General features: G+C 39.3%; 1 protein-coding gene across 3 annotated transcripts in view; it reads right to left on the bottom strand.

Moving 5' to 3' along the window:
* abcc3 (ATP-binding cassette, sub-family C (CFTR/MRP), member 3) overlaps positions 1 to 15,556 on the bottom strand; it is a 104,684-nt gene that overhangs the window by 5,500 nt on the left and 83,628 nt on the right. For 2 of the 3 annotated variants that reach the window (XM_041815527.1, XM_041815530.1), the window contains 4 exons: positions 11,121 to 11,434; positions 4,814 to 5,013; positions 2,822 to 2,948; positions 789 to 890 (listed from right to left, as the gene is read on the bottom strand). In XM_041815527.1, coding sequence (XP_041671461.1) covers positions 789 to 890; positions 2,822 to 2,948; positions 4,814 to 5,013; positions 11,121 to 11,434 — 743 coding nt within the window. The remainder of the gene's footprint in view (positions 1 to 788; positions 891 to 2,821; positions 2,949 to 4,813; positions 5,014 to 11,120; positions 11,435 to 15,556) is intronic. The other variant, XM_041815528.1, reaches the window with a different exon arrangement.

The following is a 15,556-nucleotide window of genomic DNA, read 5'->3' as shown; positions in this document are numbered from 1 at the left end:
CATTATGACACTAAAGTTAGCTTTGAAAGTTAGCTTTGTGGAAAGCTAACAGATTTGCCGTCCCATGGCTTGAGCTATCATCATAAAGCGCCACGTCTTCAGAAGGCGCAGGTGTAGGTATCACGTCTGGTACCCACATCAGACCTTGATACTCATCCCTTCACATTATATGGTTTTATACAGTCATACGGCCTTTGTCTTCTTCTTCTTCTGTGCTAGCAGTGAGGTGCTGTTACTTTTATCACTACTCCATTATTAACTGGCCTGGTTTGCACAAACTTTCTGGGCCACAACTGAAGCACAGACAGCAATGAGCCATAGGAACCATTCACTTACTTTAGAATAAGCCCCCTAACTGAAAGGTCCTGGTACTTTAGGTGGAGTTTACATGAGCGAACTCACACAAACATTTATTTTACCTGTCAGACACAAACACTTTCACCGACATCTATGTCAGCTTTGCAGAGACACATGGCCTGACAGCTGCTGGGAAAGTACACAGTGTACAGTACAAACACCCTGTTTGTCTTATGTAACAGAGAGAGGCCTGCACTGGCACCAGGTGATCCAACATTTCTGGAACTGGTTATGGTTTATAGGTCTGCTGTTGAGAACAGGCCTTGGCCACAGGAGAGATTTTAAGAATGTGGGTAAATTCCTGTTTTAATTGACAGCACAAAGCCAACACTCTTAAACTTTTGAATACAAACACATGCACGGCTTGACCCAGTTTCTCTAAGATGGTCAGAAGTGGTCACATCCCGAATGTCCAAACACACATAAAGTACCTCGGTCTTGGTCTCAGAGTACTCCTTCACTCTCTCCACGGCGACGATGTTGTTCTCCAGGTCAGAGCACATCCGGACCATCCAGTTCAGAGACATGGTGACCTGCAGAGATAGAAGAGCTGAACTATTGAATCAGTTTTATTCGGACAAAATTTAGATATTGTGCATTTAAGCCTTAAGGAACTTGCTGCTTTTATTTTCTTTAACCGTGTTTTTATGCCTCGGCTGTTTTCAGGTTTTTCATCTGTTTTAAACTATTCTTGTAAGCGTGATATCCGAAGAACCCTTTGATGGATTTTCTTCAAACTTTGCACCACTGTTCATTCCAACTCAAAGAATCAGTAGTTACATTTCAGAGGTCAAAGGTCAAGGGCATGTGCAACCAATGCTTGTGAAGACTAGGGCTGGGCAATTCATTGCATTATTGCCTGGTGCAATTTCATAATAGCAGAAGGTGAAATATTTCTTTAACCTGAAATTTGTATAAAAATGCCAATTTTAAAACTTTTCTTTGCTGCAGAGATGTCATAAATTACTCATGCAATCATCCAAGTGGCAATTTTTTCTAGAATAGTCAATAGAAATTCAACATTTTTTGTGTTTTACTTACTAAATACATGAATGACAAAAATTATGACTCCCTTCAATACAACAATTCCTGTCCAATTTGAAAAAAACCTAAGATCAAGAGCTTAAGAAATATTTGCGTATCATATCAACATTATTTTACCAAATCATTCAGCCCAAGTGAAGACAGTATCAAAAATGCTTCAAGGGATTTTCTTCCAATTTTGCAGGAATGCTGACTCTGACTCAAGCATGAACTGATCAGATTTTGGTGGTCAAAAAGTCACTGGGTCTCATGATTACCCCTAGCTTTTGACTAAACTGAGGATCAATGATATTGAAGTCTTTGCAGTTACTTAGGGACAGACCCAGTCTTTTTGTTGACAGCTTAAGGTGTTCTTTGTAATCCTCACATCTCCTTCTTTCATGGTTCCTTCCACATGGACAAGGTTTCCAGTTACAGATGGACTGAGGCATCCCCACAGCACAATCCTCACACCACCATGTGGGGACGGTGTTCTTTGGGTGATAGGCCTCTCCCTTCTTTCTCCAAACAACGTCTCTGTGGCCAACGAGCTCTAGTTTAGTTTCATCTGACCAAAAGACACGCTTCCAGTATTCATAATCCTTCTCCAGGTTGTCCTCAGCAGACTTCAGTCTGGCTTGAAGGGGTCTCTTCTGCAGAAGTGGAGTTTTTCTTGGTCCATTCCCGTGCGGGGCTCTAGTGATGGCCTTCTTTAAGACTACAGTTCCTGACTTGGCTTCTCTAGAGTCTTGTCACTTGTTCTGGAGTCTTTAGACACATCTCTCACTAGTTTTCTTTCCAGTTGTTGAAATCTTTCTCTTTCCTCTCCTAGGCTTGTTCTGGACTGTGTGGCTCTCATTGAATTTCTTGATGATCCTTCTCTCTCCAGTTCTGGACTGTTGGAAAAGCTGTGTTAACTCTGAACATCCTTGTCCTGCTTTGTGAGCATCAACAATTATTTTTCCTGACTTCTTTTGATTGTGGCATGGTGCCTTCTCAAGTGGCAGCTCAAACCCTTCCTGAAGCTTTTATACTGTGTAAACTGGGAAATAACTGTTGGGTTTATCTTGATTTTACAAGCTTTGAGCATTGCAAAGTTAAGGCCCATCATTGACCAACAGTGGTTTTTGCTATGGCTCGACTAAAAGGCAAGTTCTAAAGGGGGCTAATAATTTTGACCCTGGTAGTTTTTGGTTTAAGTGAAATAATTTTGTTTCTGTGTGCAAAGTAAAATAATGTAAGCATCCAAAATAAAACTAGGATGTTTGGAAAAGCTGTTAAAAACTCTCCACTCTGTTTAACAGCACTTGGGAAATACTTACCAACTACCATCACGCTTACCATCAGTGGATCTAACAAACTTCAGCTGTTGCTTGATGTCTTTGTTGCACAAATAGAAAAGTGCTTTATACAGATTATACACCAGTGGTGATTTGTGTACCTGTAGAGCGTAGGACACTGACAGACCCACAAGTCCGGGGTCCAGACTCGCCTTTCCAGTCACAGCGAACACAGCAGCAAACAACACGATACAGTTTCCAATGAACTCAATGCGCACACCAAGCCACCTGCATGAGACAGTGTTCCAGTTAGAGGACGTCAGACTTCATGTGGACAGATGAGCATTTCTATGGATCTGATAAATATGTGCTGCAAAGTCTCAAATAAAGAACTGTAGCATAAACTAGAATAATGTCCCACAATTTCAGGAATGTTGAATGAATAGTCACTACAGCTAAGTCATGTTACAGCTACGCCCTAAACTGACAGTTTAGAGAAGTTTGGGCTGATGGTTTTTATTTGTTAAGAGCAGAAGCAAACAGGAAAAGCTACTCAGAAATGGTTTAAAGACAAGGTGAATGTTCAGTAGTGGCCGAGTCAAAACCCAGACCTCAATCCAATAGAGAGTTTGTGGCTGGACCTGGATAGGGCTGATAAAGCCTGATCCCCATACAACCTGACAGAACTTAGGCAGTTTTGCAAAGAACAACGGAGTAAAGCTGCAGTGTCCAGATGTGCGAGCTTCCCGTTTGAAGGGGCAAAACTCTCTGAAATGGGCTCTACCTTAAACCAGAGGTTCTCAACCTGGGGGTCGGGACCCCATTGGGGGTTATGAAACATTAAGAGGGGGTCACCAGATGCATTAAAAAATGGAGAATACTTTTGAAATGATTCTATCTCATCAAATTTTGTTACTATTATTTGCCACTTGTCATCAATTTTGCACAATTTGGACCCATTTTTGCCACTTTACTACATTTTAGCCAAATTCTAACCCACTTTTATGCCCTTTTGCCAACATTTTTTTGGCAATTTTAACACATTTTTGCCACTCTTAACCCATTTTTATCAATTTTAAACCCTTTACACCAATTTTTACTGCCTGTTTTGCCACTTCTAAACCAATTCTTGCCACTTTCTGTATATTGTTGCCTCTGTTGACCGATCACCACTACTGTCAACCCCTTTTTATTGCATTTTACGCCCATTTTTGCCCATTTTAACCATATTTCACTGTTTGATATAGCCATTTTCCCCAGTTCAACACATTTCTGCCGATATGTCTTCCCCTGTTAACCAATTTTTTACCAGTTTAAAGCACATTTTCCCACTTTGAAATCCCATTTCACCAATTTTGGCAACTCTAACCCTGTTCCTGCCACTTTTTAATCCCCATTTACCACTTTTTGGACCTGTTTTGGCCACTTCAACCCATTTTTTGCCATTCTTTTGCTCTTTTTGCCACTGTTTTCAGATTTATGCCTCTTCTAACCCATTTCAGCTACTTCTAAAAGCTCATTTCACAACCTTTCCCATCACCTATTTTGGACATTATTTTTACTGTTTTAATTCTGTTTGAAGAAAAGGGATTTACATTTTAAGATGACTATATACCACGGCACAAATGACTTAAAAATATATATCTGTTTCTACATTAAGAGTGGTTATTATTCAGGTTAAATATAAAATATGGATATGGATATCTAGCTAACTTTACAGTGGACCCTGATTTTTCTGACCCCTGTGGGCCCCCAGTTTGTGATAATCCCCTTATCGGCAGCCTTGTCTGCACATGACTATTCTTGATTGTTCATGGCTGTGTTTAACCACTTTCAGGTGCAGCAGGTACACTGGGAGTCCCCGGTCTCTGGCACCTTTATTTTGGGGGTCACAGGCTTGAGAACCCTGCCTTATACAACCCAACTTCAAAAATACCGTAATATCCCTTTAAGCGAAGAACGAGCATGATACCATGATAAAGAATAAATCTCCCAAACTGAACTGCAACATGAAAGTCAACAAGCTCATTTCCTGCTGTCAGGCTTTATCTATGTAGAGGCCTTATCCATCACACCCGTGCACAGATAAAAGATGACTTTTAATAACATTTCATCACAGCTGCTGTTCTGCTGAGCTGAAACAGGAGACTTACCTGTTGGACACTATACCAGGGTAGTAACTCTTTTGGTTCTCATCCACTTTCATATCACTCATCAGAACAAAGGCAGAGGTTCTACCATAGGCTCGGATTACACTAGAGCCAGTGACGGTCTCAGAGAAATGGGAGTATATGGGAGAGCGGCTGACTGACTCCAGACGCTTTAGCTGCCGAGACGTGGCAACATAAAATCTCTACAGGGGGTCGGGGGGGAGGAGAAGAAACAAACACAACATTACAACTGAACAAGTTGTCACAGATGCAAAAAAAATATTTCAAAACAATAATGATGCACACACACGACCACACACACTCACACACTTGCACGCAGAGAAAGCCTGTGTAAACAAAACACCTGCAGAGCTCATGTGGTAGTCCATTTTGAACGTTTGATAGGATGCCAGCTAATCTTACATAAGCTCCTCACAGGAGGTTAGTTCAAAGTCTGCATGTAAATGAGCTCTCCTGCAGCTACCTCCAACACTTTGGGCTGCATGTAACCCTATTAATGAAGGTACCAGTACAGACAGAGGAGCAGAAATCCCTTGCTACATAATAAATGTCCTTTTTTAATGAAGGCCAGATGCACCAGTGGAGTTAAACTGCAGGTGTTTTGTTTTAATCACATCATAAATTAAATATACAGTCTAACACTTTTAAGGCTAGCTTCATAACTATTGCCATCATACTGATAAAGTGAGTGTTTTGGCATTGTTTGAACAATTTTAATGTTAGAAACGGAAAGATTATGGACAGATGATAAAGCAAAGACAGGCCATGCAAAGGGGATGCCATAACAAAAACAGAATAGACTGAGATTGGAATCAGTGAGGTTAGTTAGTCATTAAGGGGTTTCATTAGTGTTAAGCCTGGGTTTACACTTCTGCATCAAATCTACACTGCAAGCAGCCATGAGCACTACATATTTGATGATATGTCTGCAATGCTCAACCAAAATGCAATTTCCAAGCAAGTTTAAACTGAGGTTTCACTCTGCTTGTTTGTGTACATGAAATCATGGCTACAGTAACTGAAAACCACAGAGACACAGATAAGGAAATGCACTTGGTAGATTTGACGAATCAGCTTGTGGTCTCGATCTTTTCATCTTATGATTAAGGAAAAACAAAATGTTTGTAGACATTACTAAGAGACTGGTGAATAAAGCTTAACAGTGGACCAATCACAGGGCTTGCAGTCATAACCCCTATTTGCATGGGATTAGTATTGCCTAGAGACCTCTGGTATTTTACAATAACTGCACAGTATGTCTGCATTTTTAATCCCATGCAAATCGACCATGTCTGTAATTTGCAGAGTAAAAATTCCAGGTCGAATTATCAACCATAATCCTCCACACACAGAGATCACCAGGTAATACTAATCCAGTGCGAATTGGCATATCTCTGATTTGATATATATAGCTCACTAATAGAGTTGTTCCGATTAGGGCTGAACGATTAGCAAAAATAATCGAATTCGTTTTTTTTCCCCAAATATTGCGATTTAATATGTGATTATTTTTAGGTAAATCAACAAATTCAAGCAATAAATAATTCCATAAATAAGACCATGTGTTTTGAAAATAATGAAATTATTTCTTAAGCAATAAATTCATAGTAGAATGAATCTGAGTATGGGGATGCAAAAAACTTTTGGCAATAAAGGAGGTGGCTGGGGTGGGGGAGGTGAGACTGGCTACCAGCTGATCGTAGCTGGGTTATGACTTTTGTGGTGCAGCTTCAGTTTTAGACAGAATGAGCAAACTATTTTTGCTTGTATTGCATATGTGATGTAAAAAACACTAAAAACAAAAAGAAGGATTTTTGTAAACCATTATAAAAAAAACTGACATTTGAATGTGCACATAATGTGCATAAAATCTCTGCCGCTGCAAAAAATTGATTTATTAAACTGGCATTTTGACATATTTCAAGTTAAAGAAATATTACAACTTATGCGATTTGAAAATTGCAGTAGGCCATATTGCAATTTAATCCAATTTGCGATTAATTTCCCAGCCCTGATTCCGATTCACATACCAGTATTGGAAATACACCAGATACTGCTTAAAATGCAGGTACTGGTATTGGCGAGTTCACAAGTTTATGCACCAATTTAATACCATTTGGTTTAGCTTTGAACTTTGCTTCGTTTTGCCATGCTATATGTAAGCGTTATAAACTGGAAATCAATTCTCCTTCACTGCTGGAAAACCCTGCATGCACAATCTACTGTTTTTAGAGCAGCAAAGAAGAACCAAAGGACCCACTGCAGCAGCAAAGTTTGGATGCTGCATGATAATTATTCTCTGTATGTTTGTTGAAAAACCTTTCAGACCAGTGCTGTCGTACACGACAGTAAGTGACATCGTTTATTGGTAATTAAATAACTTTTGAACCCTGAATCGTGACGTCTTAGTTGTTTTTCCTCTTTCAGCTAGCCACTGTGCCGTCTCATTGATCCATGCCTTTGATTGCCTGTGCAAGCCCGGAGCTCAGGTCACTTTTCAGGACTTTAAAGATTAAATCTGCACGTGTAAAGTAGATATTGAACTTTCTGTCTATTTTCAATCCATTTTGGATCATTTATTACTACTAGCTTGAATGTTAACTGTCATTTTGTTTTTCCTTTGTGAGGGTCTGTCAACCAATGGCAGGCTGTTCCGTAATCACATCACGCTGCCTGAATAAAGCATAATGGAGAGAGAGAGAAAGCCTGTGATATACTCTCTTCTGCTTCTTCTTCCTCTCCGTCTGGTCAACTGCAGATGCAAGCTTGATGGGTAATTGAAGAGTTCAGGGAGATTTCACACAAGTTTATCAGTCATGAACAGCTTTAAACATCTAAATAGTGTTTAAAAAAAGTAAAAATATATAGAATAAAACATTAAAGCACACGTCGTGTTTGGAAACTCTTGCAGAATTCTATGGGCAGGACATTAGATTTTTATATGAACTTCAGAAATAAAATTCACCATACAGCTTCATTGCTGCAGCCATGACTGCAGGGGGTAATGCACAGATTACCAGAGGTCCACTGGTAACACTAACCCAGTGCAAATAGTGCTGAAGTTGCATTTTTGAGCAGAAGCTCATCAGGCTATGTGAAGAGGCTTCTGCACTGGTTCAGGACTACTCAAAACTATGGTGTGTGCTATGTTGTAGAGTGGACACAGAAGTATAAATCAGGCTTTGTTATTGAGGATGAGCACACACATGATCAATGCCCCAATACCAACACTGACCTTAAAGACTGATTTTACCTCAGTGATTTAAGATTTCAGTTTATTGTTTATTAATCTAGCTGATTGACATTTGCAAGTGTACTTTGCAAATAATTCAAGAAAGAGATCGGTTCAGTTATTATTCATGAGGTCTTCATCATCACAAAAGGATTCGACAGAAAGCTTAGTAAAGCTAGCTGGGTCTTCAGCTAATACTGAGCTTGACATCCTGAAGACTTTCATTTAGAGAGGCTGTTATGGGTCATGTTTTGTTTTGTTTTTTTTGTTTTTTTTTTTACTATTTTAATGCCAACAACATACATTTTCTCTTTTTTATCTACACTCACTACCCCATCATGGGCAGTAAATTTGCAAAAATTCTAAAGTTCTGTTTTTACTTTGTCATTATGAGGTGTTGAGATTAATGAGAATAATTTTTTTTTCATCTGTAGCATCAGGCTGAAACCTAACAAAACAGATGATCTTTTATTTTATAATTACTGTGTTTTTTAAGCTTTAATCATCTTTTATTTTGTTTGCTTTTTTGTTGTTTTTATATTGTCTTATTTCCTGTGTTGATAAAGTCACTGAAATAGGGGTTATATGCTTAAATAACTAGTCATGACTAAACACTTATAATGTTAGTCAAATGGCTGATGTTGAACATCCATCCTTTGGGATGAAAAGGCTCATCCAGGGGTTCAGGATGAGTCTACTGACTAAAAACACAACGGCTCAAACCCCAGGCAGCACAGATAAAGATGTACCACGTGTTTCTTTTAAGACAAAAAAGAGGAGCTGAATTTGTGTCGGCTATGATGGCATTATTGAGGGATTTTTCTAAGAGTTTGGGGGGCTTTGATGACAGAGTCAGAAACTATGGAGAAGAGAAGGTGGAGAATGATGTGCTGGAAAGGAGCCACTGGGCGAATATGAATCCAGACCTCTTTACATAGAGCACATAGACAGAACCACTAGGCTGCCAGTGCTCTGTCATTACACTTTTTTGCTTGCTCACAGAATGATCAAAGTTAGTGGAGTGCAGCTTTGACCTGATAATACAGCTGTTTTATGCTAAACTGCACCATCTTGAGGTTATGTAGAGGGTTTTAATCACCTGAAAGTGCATTATTGATCTAAAATAGCCATTTAAATACACAGAGAAGCTTTCATATGACCACCTACAGACACTCAGAAGCTCTTCACCTCAATGTACTGCAAGAAGAATGCATAAGAGACCCACAACCCATTGGTCCAAGAGCTAGTCAGAATCAAACAACAATTTTTCATTTGGAAAAATCTTTAGTTGATTATTTGAGATTAAAATCATTCATGGTTAAAGAAATATCAGGAGTGCAGTAACTAACACTACACACAACTTCATTCATAAGTGCTTCCAGGCAGAGCTGCTCCTGCAGCAGAAATAATCCCTTTAAATTCTCAGTCAAATGTTCTTCTATCTTAACACGTGATGGCGAATGTTAATTCTAATACATATTAATATAAATATTGATACTCCTGATCAATATGATTCCTTATCGAAACTGCTTGTTGAATATTTCTATTATTACAGAAACGTTGTTTTATTCGTTGTAGTTTTATGTTTTTACTATAGCTGGTATATCTGTTAGAGATGCATCAATGCATCTGTTTGACATCATTGTCTGCTGATATCGAAACAGCTGGATAAGAGCGTCAACTTTATATGTTGTGCTACCTTAAAGATATGTTCGTCATATGTGAAGACATTTTAACGCAACAAGTGTAGCTCGCGTTGCTCTATTAGCTGTGTAAGCTATGTCAGGGTGAACTACATAGCTAATGTATCAATGTAACTCAGTTATCTTGAGCTACATTTACTAAAGCTCATGTTGTGAAGGTTACCTTAGCTTTAGATAACCAAGCTACATAGCTAACGTAGCTAAAGGCAGCTATGTAAGATACGCAAATGCCTTCTGTATGTAGCTATTCACTTTAGTCACATTTGTGAAAGCTCATATTGCTAAAGCTAACCTTAGCTGTAGATAGCAAAGCTATATAGCTAATGTAGCGAATGGTAAGCTCAAAAAGCAGCTTTGTAAGCTATGCAGATACATTCTCTATGTAGCTATGTTAGCTTTATTTCTGTTGCTTAAGATCAGGTTGCTGAAGCTATCTTGGCCAAAGATTACAGAACTACATAGCTACATAGCTAACGTAGTTAAAGCTAAGCTCACAAATTAGCTGTGTGAGCTAGGCAGATATGTTCTCGATGTAGCTATGCCAGCTTTAGATCTGTTTGCTTAAGATCATGTTGCTCAAACAGCTTAGCTATAGATAACTGAGCTACATAGTTAACGTAGCTCAAGCTAAGCGCACAAATTTTATTTTATTCATGAAATGTTTCTTAGTCTGTAATGTTTGCAACTTTGATATTTCATGAATGCAACAGCTGGACTTTGCTTATGAATAAACCTGAATTAAAAACAATAATAATATAGAACTGGAAATACGTTGTAGCGTCAAATTACGGCATATCTTTTCTGGGGTATACGATGTCTCACATGAACAGTCAGAAGGTCAGAGATAAGCAGCCAGACCTCTCTCTCTCTTTCTGAACCTTCAAATCTGAATTGATTTGAAGCTGCTATTAAAAAATGCTTAATGCAATAAAGAGATCATATATACTTTAGGAAGCTTTTTTAAATACACAGACGGTCCAGTTGTTAAGATTAATTCTGCCTGTGAGCAGCTCTGCCTCTCAAGATCAATGTCATTAATGAATCACTGAATAGCTTAAATTTCCAAAATTAAATCTGGATTGAAATTCTATTGATTTGTATCTTTGATTATATTCTTAATGGACAATGGTGCTGCTGTCGAGAGCTTCCATTCTCTTTAACTACATACGGAGCCACTGAGGCCTCAGACAGCTACGACTACTGACTAGCAGAGACCAAACTACACTGCAGCTACAGCACTAGAGCAGCAGTGATCAACACTCCAACCGCATGCAACAGTCTACCAGCACACACACTCAACACTCGCAGACATGCATGTCATATTAATGAGTTAGCAGACTTGTTTCCTATTTACCTGAACCCACCAATAGAACACCATTAATGGGGCTATGACTATGAGGAACATTGGGGTGAGGGCAGAGCATATGAGCAGCACATTCAGTGTGTACCAGAAAGTGCGCATCCATATGTCAATATTGTCTGGGATGTGGGAGTCTATAGCATCCACGTCTTTGCTGAAGCGGTTTAGTAACCGCCCAGTGGGGGTGCTCTCGAAGAAGGCCTGCGGAGCTCGCAGGACCCCCTGAAGCATGTTGAGGTGCATGAGCTTGGCTGCCAGCAGCATACTGTAGCCCCGGCACAACAGGCAGTTAACCAACAACAGCACACCTGTGAGAAGATGGATGGAGGGGAGAGGGAGGGGTCAAGTGTGACAACACAACAACACCTGCATTAAAGTGGGAAGGAGCCATTCCTAATGTCTGATGAAACAGCAGCTTCTGCTGCAAACACAGAGTTCACAAAGTCATCATCTTCTGTTGAGCTTGAATACAAGGTGGTTAAAGTGTTTTTGTTTTTGTATTGTGGTTCCTACTGCTCAGGTTTATAGTCATAACAAATTACATGACTGCTTTGAATGGATATGTCTCCTTATGCTGTGTTATTTATTTAAAAAAGAAGCTGCTTGTGTAGGTGACATGTTCACCACATGTGCATCTGAGCTTAAAAACCATGTGGCAGCCTCTCAGAATCTTCCCTAGAGAAAGAGGTTTTAATCTTCAGCATGATGGACTAGATATGTTTACATAAGTCAGTTTTAATCCACCTTGGTGGCCTTTGGTAGTAAACCAAGAGAGTGATTCATAACAGCAGTAAACTAGGAAACAGTCAGCTGACTACTGGTCAGCAAAAACCAGCGATGAAAGGGTTAATATGACGCACAGCTACACTGTCTGAACAGCATATCGCTGCTACTCGTGACCTTAATACTAAAGCCCAATTCTGCCACCTAATAAAAGACATAAAATAACTAAAAATCACTTCAGCATAGTTGAGAGATAGAGATGCTACAAGATCATTTAAAGGTGAAGCAGCCGTGCCATCTTTATAAAGTTACTGAAAGTACCAGAGTTTGGCCTGAAACAGCAGGACATGGTGCCACCAATCTCCCTGCACCAATGATGGAAGATCAGTCCAGAATTCTCCACACACCATGATTAGAAGAGGTACTTGCAATCCGCAACGTCTTGAATGTAAACACTTCAGTCCTCAAGATCTAAGGAGTGGCCTTGGGCCTCCCAGTGAGCCCTCTCAACCTACATAGTCTAAACTGAAGAAGGCTCAAAGACAGATGCCAAACCCTCCAGTCCAGATTGACTGATCGAGCGGTGTCTGTTGGAGTGTTTCAGGTAAAGTGTGTATGTGTATGCATTCCTGTTTTGTAAGCATGTACTTTATAAAAGTGTGAGTTGTCCAGCCTAAGGAGAATAGAGTAAAACAACACTGATTCACTAGGACAACCTGTGATTTTCTAATCTCATCCTGTAAAGAATGAGGTTAGAGGGAATGTATTTAGACAATGCCTAGGCAAGATGCTGGTGAGAGCATCTAATGAAAGTGGAGTCCTGTTCTATGTCAAAGAAAATCCAAGTCTGCGACGGTCGGAGTCATCCTTGATATCTAATATGAAACATGGCTGCTGCTCTTTGTCAGAACAGACATGCCTGCTTCTGAACTTTACCTTCACGGAGGTCAAACACTGTGGCATCCAGTACAGATAAAATCTGAGGCTTTAAAATAACTCTAGCAGACTTTGCATGCAAACAAGTGGCTGGGTATGTCAGGCTTGCAGCTTGCAGGTTGTCAGCAAGTACAGCACACCTCTACAGGTGCTTCATTAACTCCTTTAAAAAGTAGTTTATAAGGCGATGTTTACAGGAGTGCTGGAAGTGATTTATAGTTGAAGCATTGTGTTCACACTTCCAAGGAAATCTGAGTTACATTGGGACAAAGGATCAGCGTTCTCTATTTCCACTCTCCCTTCAAGTACATGGGGTCATCCCGATGGAGTCTAATTAATGAAGCCATTGCTCATTTCTCTTTCATAAAAATGTGTAGAATAGATTATTTAAACTTATTTTAAGTCTCTTCTGATTGAAATATTCTTAAAGAACTCAATTATAAATATGTGCTCATCACACCGCACCATCTCCTGTAATTAAAGCAATACCGTGGCTATTTCGATACCCTGGGATGCAGTATTACCACCCATCCCTAGTCGGGACACAACACCGTATGGGCTTTCCTCCCCGGACATGCAGCATAATGACCCAAACACAGGCTGCCACATGGAAATTAAAGTTAGGAAAAACATGTCAGCTACATGCATCATTTCGTTTGAATAAGAGCTCAATGTGCTTCAAGCATAAGGAGACATATAGAAAATATTCAGGGAATAAAAGGACTTATTTTTGTGTATGAAGAAGGAAGTCTGCTATAGCCAGATGTTTGTTCCAATAACTGGCTAACAAAAAGTTGACAAGGGATAAACTGTCAATTATCAATGAAATTAAGAGAAAGCATACTTGTAGGGGTCCAGATTCAAATGCATTCTCATTGACTTCTACTGTATGTTGTGACCATGCATCTCATTTTTGGCAGCATTACTGATGCTGGTTATGTGGCAAACATAAAGACTGCAGAGCATCTATAATGGAAGTGAGGTGTGCAGGACAGTTTAAACTGGTTCAATGAGAGCCACCATGGCAGAGTTTCCTAAGAGTAGACGTGGAAGTCAAATTAAGCAGTACATAAAGTTTGCAGTCATTAAAAATAAACAAACATAAAAAACTGTCCTCTTGTCACTTGGTGTCTTATCACCGAGGTTGTCAAAAGTACATTATGAAAAACTCAACTGCTTTAGAAGTAAGACTAATTTAATGCAGTCCTCCTAGGTAGTGGCCCACCAATCCACCTTTTAAGCTACACCAGTCCTCTTAGTTTCTGAGGTCTAAATGTGTACAGTAATAACAGTAGCTATTATTTAAGACAACATAAGGCCCAGTCCTGCATGAATGTACTGTCATGACTACATTTGAACAACTGTTTTTAATGTGGATTTGTCACATCATGGCTGATACAGATTGGTTGGTTTCTATCAGTGGATTCTTATTTCTAAGGTAAGCACTAAAGCTAGCCCGTTACCAAATTCCATGCCAAAGCATGGTTGTCCCCCTCCCCTGTCTGCACTGAGCATGGTTAGCTCCTGTTCATACGACATCAAAATATTTACATACGTAAAGAGAGCAAGATTTTTAGGTTTTATCCTGCTAAACATCTGCCCAAATTTCAAATCAACACTCAGGCTCTATACTGGACCAACACTTTGCCAGCGTTGTTTAAAAAGGCTATCAAGAGGAACGATCACATCGTTATCGGTCATATCGATGCTGTGTACCCTTGTTTTGTGCCCATGCACGAGCAACCCTACCATGCCAAAGCCCACCATTTACAAGTGTGTCATGACCAAAAAAAACATTAAGGGGTCAGATGTGCCGAAGCACAGCACAGGGAACCTTTTTACAACTGCACCTCTTGGACATCAGAGTTACACTTGCGGTGAATAAACCGACAAAATATTCAGGAAAGTAGAATTTTTTTCAAATCATTCTAGAAAATATTACGTTATCTGAAAAGAAATACTGCAAAAACTTCCATCTTTTTTTGCTATTTCATATTATATGTTTTGAATGGACAAAAAACATTTAAAACTATAATTTCTCTGTATATTTTGCTTGATAACCAAGCAAGTGGACTCATGATACCATTAATGTATTATATCATAGCTGCAATAATGTCCAGAATAATTGCAATCACACATTATAACCAAATCGTGCAGCACTAGTCTGTTCTGCTTATTAGTTATGAGATCCTACATTTTAAATTTCAAACTTATTTCTTGGTTAAATTTAATTTTTCTAGTCCTCACATATTTTATGAGCAAAAGATATGGTCAGTTGTTCCCGTATTAAAGGGATATTTTGGTATTTTTGAAGTTAGGTTGTGTAAAGAATTAGGAAATAGTAGTGGCGTTATCCTCTCGTAATTTTATTGAGTGTTGCCCCTTTAAAACAGGATGCATTTGGAGAAGCTAGGCTAAACAGCATAGCAGATGGTACAGTTCCTCTGCATAACTTAGTGAGTTAAAAGCAATAATGGGCCAAAAACTTGCTGGCTCAACTGTACGGTATAATGACATTTTTGTAGCATTTGAATTATTTTGCAAAGCAAGCTTTACCAGCTCTTCCACCTTAGATTACCTGGACAGCTGTCTGGGTCTGCAGGCTGTGTCATAACATCAAACTGAGGTAAAGCAAAACTAAAATGAGTGGTTTTAACTCCAGTGGTGATAACGTTTCGTTTACTGTGTATACATTTATGAGCTGGAGCACACAGAGGAACAACTATGACTGTGAGCCCATGCCCTTAAAAATGGAGGAACACTGCTCTGAT

Source organism: Cheilinus undulatus, linkage group 20, assembly GCF_018320785.1.
Source record: "Cheilinus undulatus linkage group 20, ASM1832078v1, whole genome shotgun sequence".
NCBI classification, from domain to species: domain Eukaryota; kingdom Metazoa; phylum Chordata; class Actinopteri; order Labriformes; family Labridae; genus Cheilinus; species Cheilinus undulatus.
The sequence above is the reverse complement of the archived record's forward strand: the minus strand, read 5'-3'. Positions and strand labels throughout refer to the sequence as shown.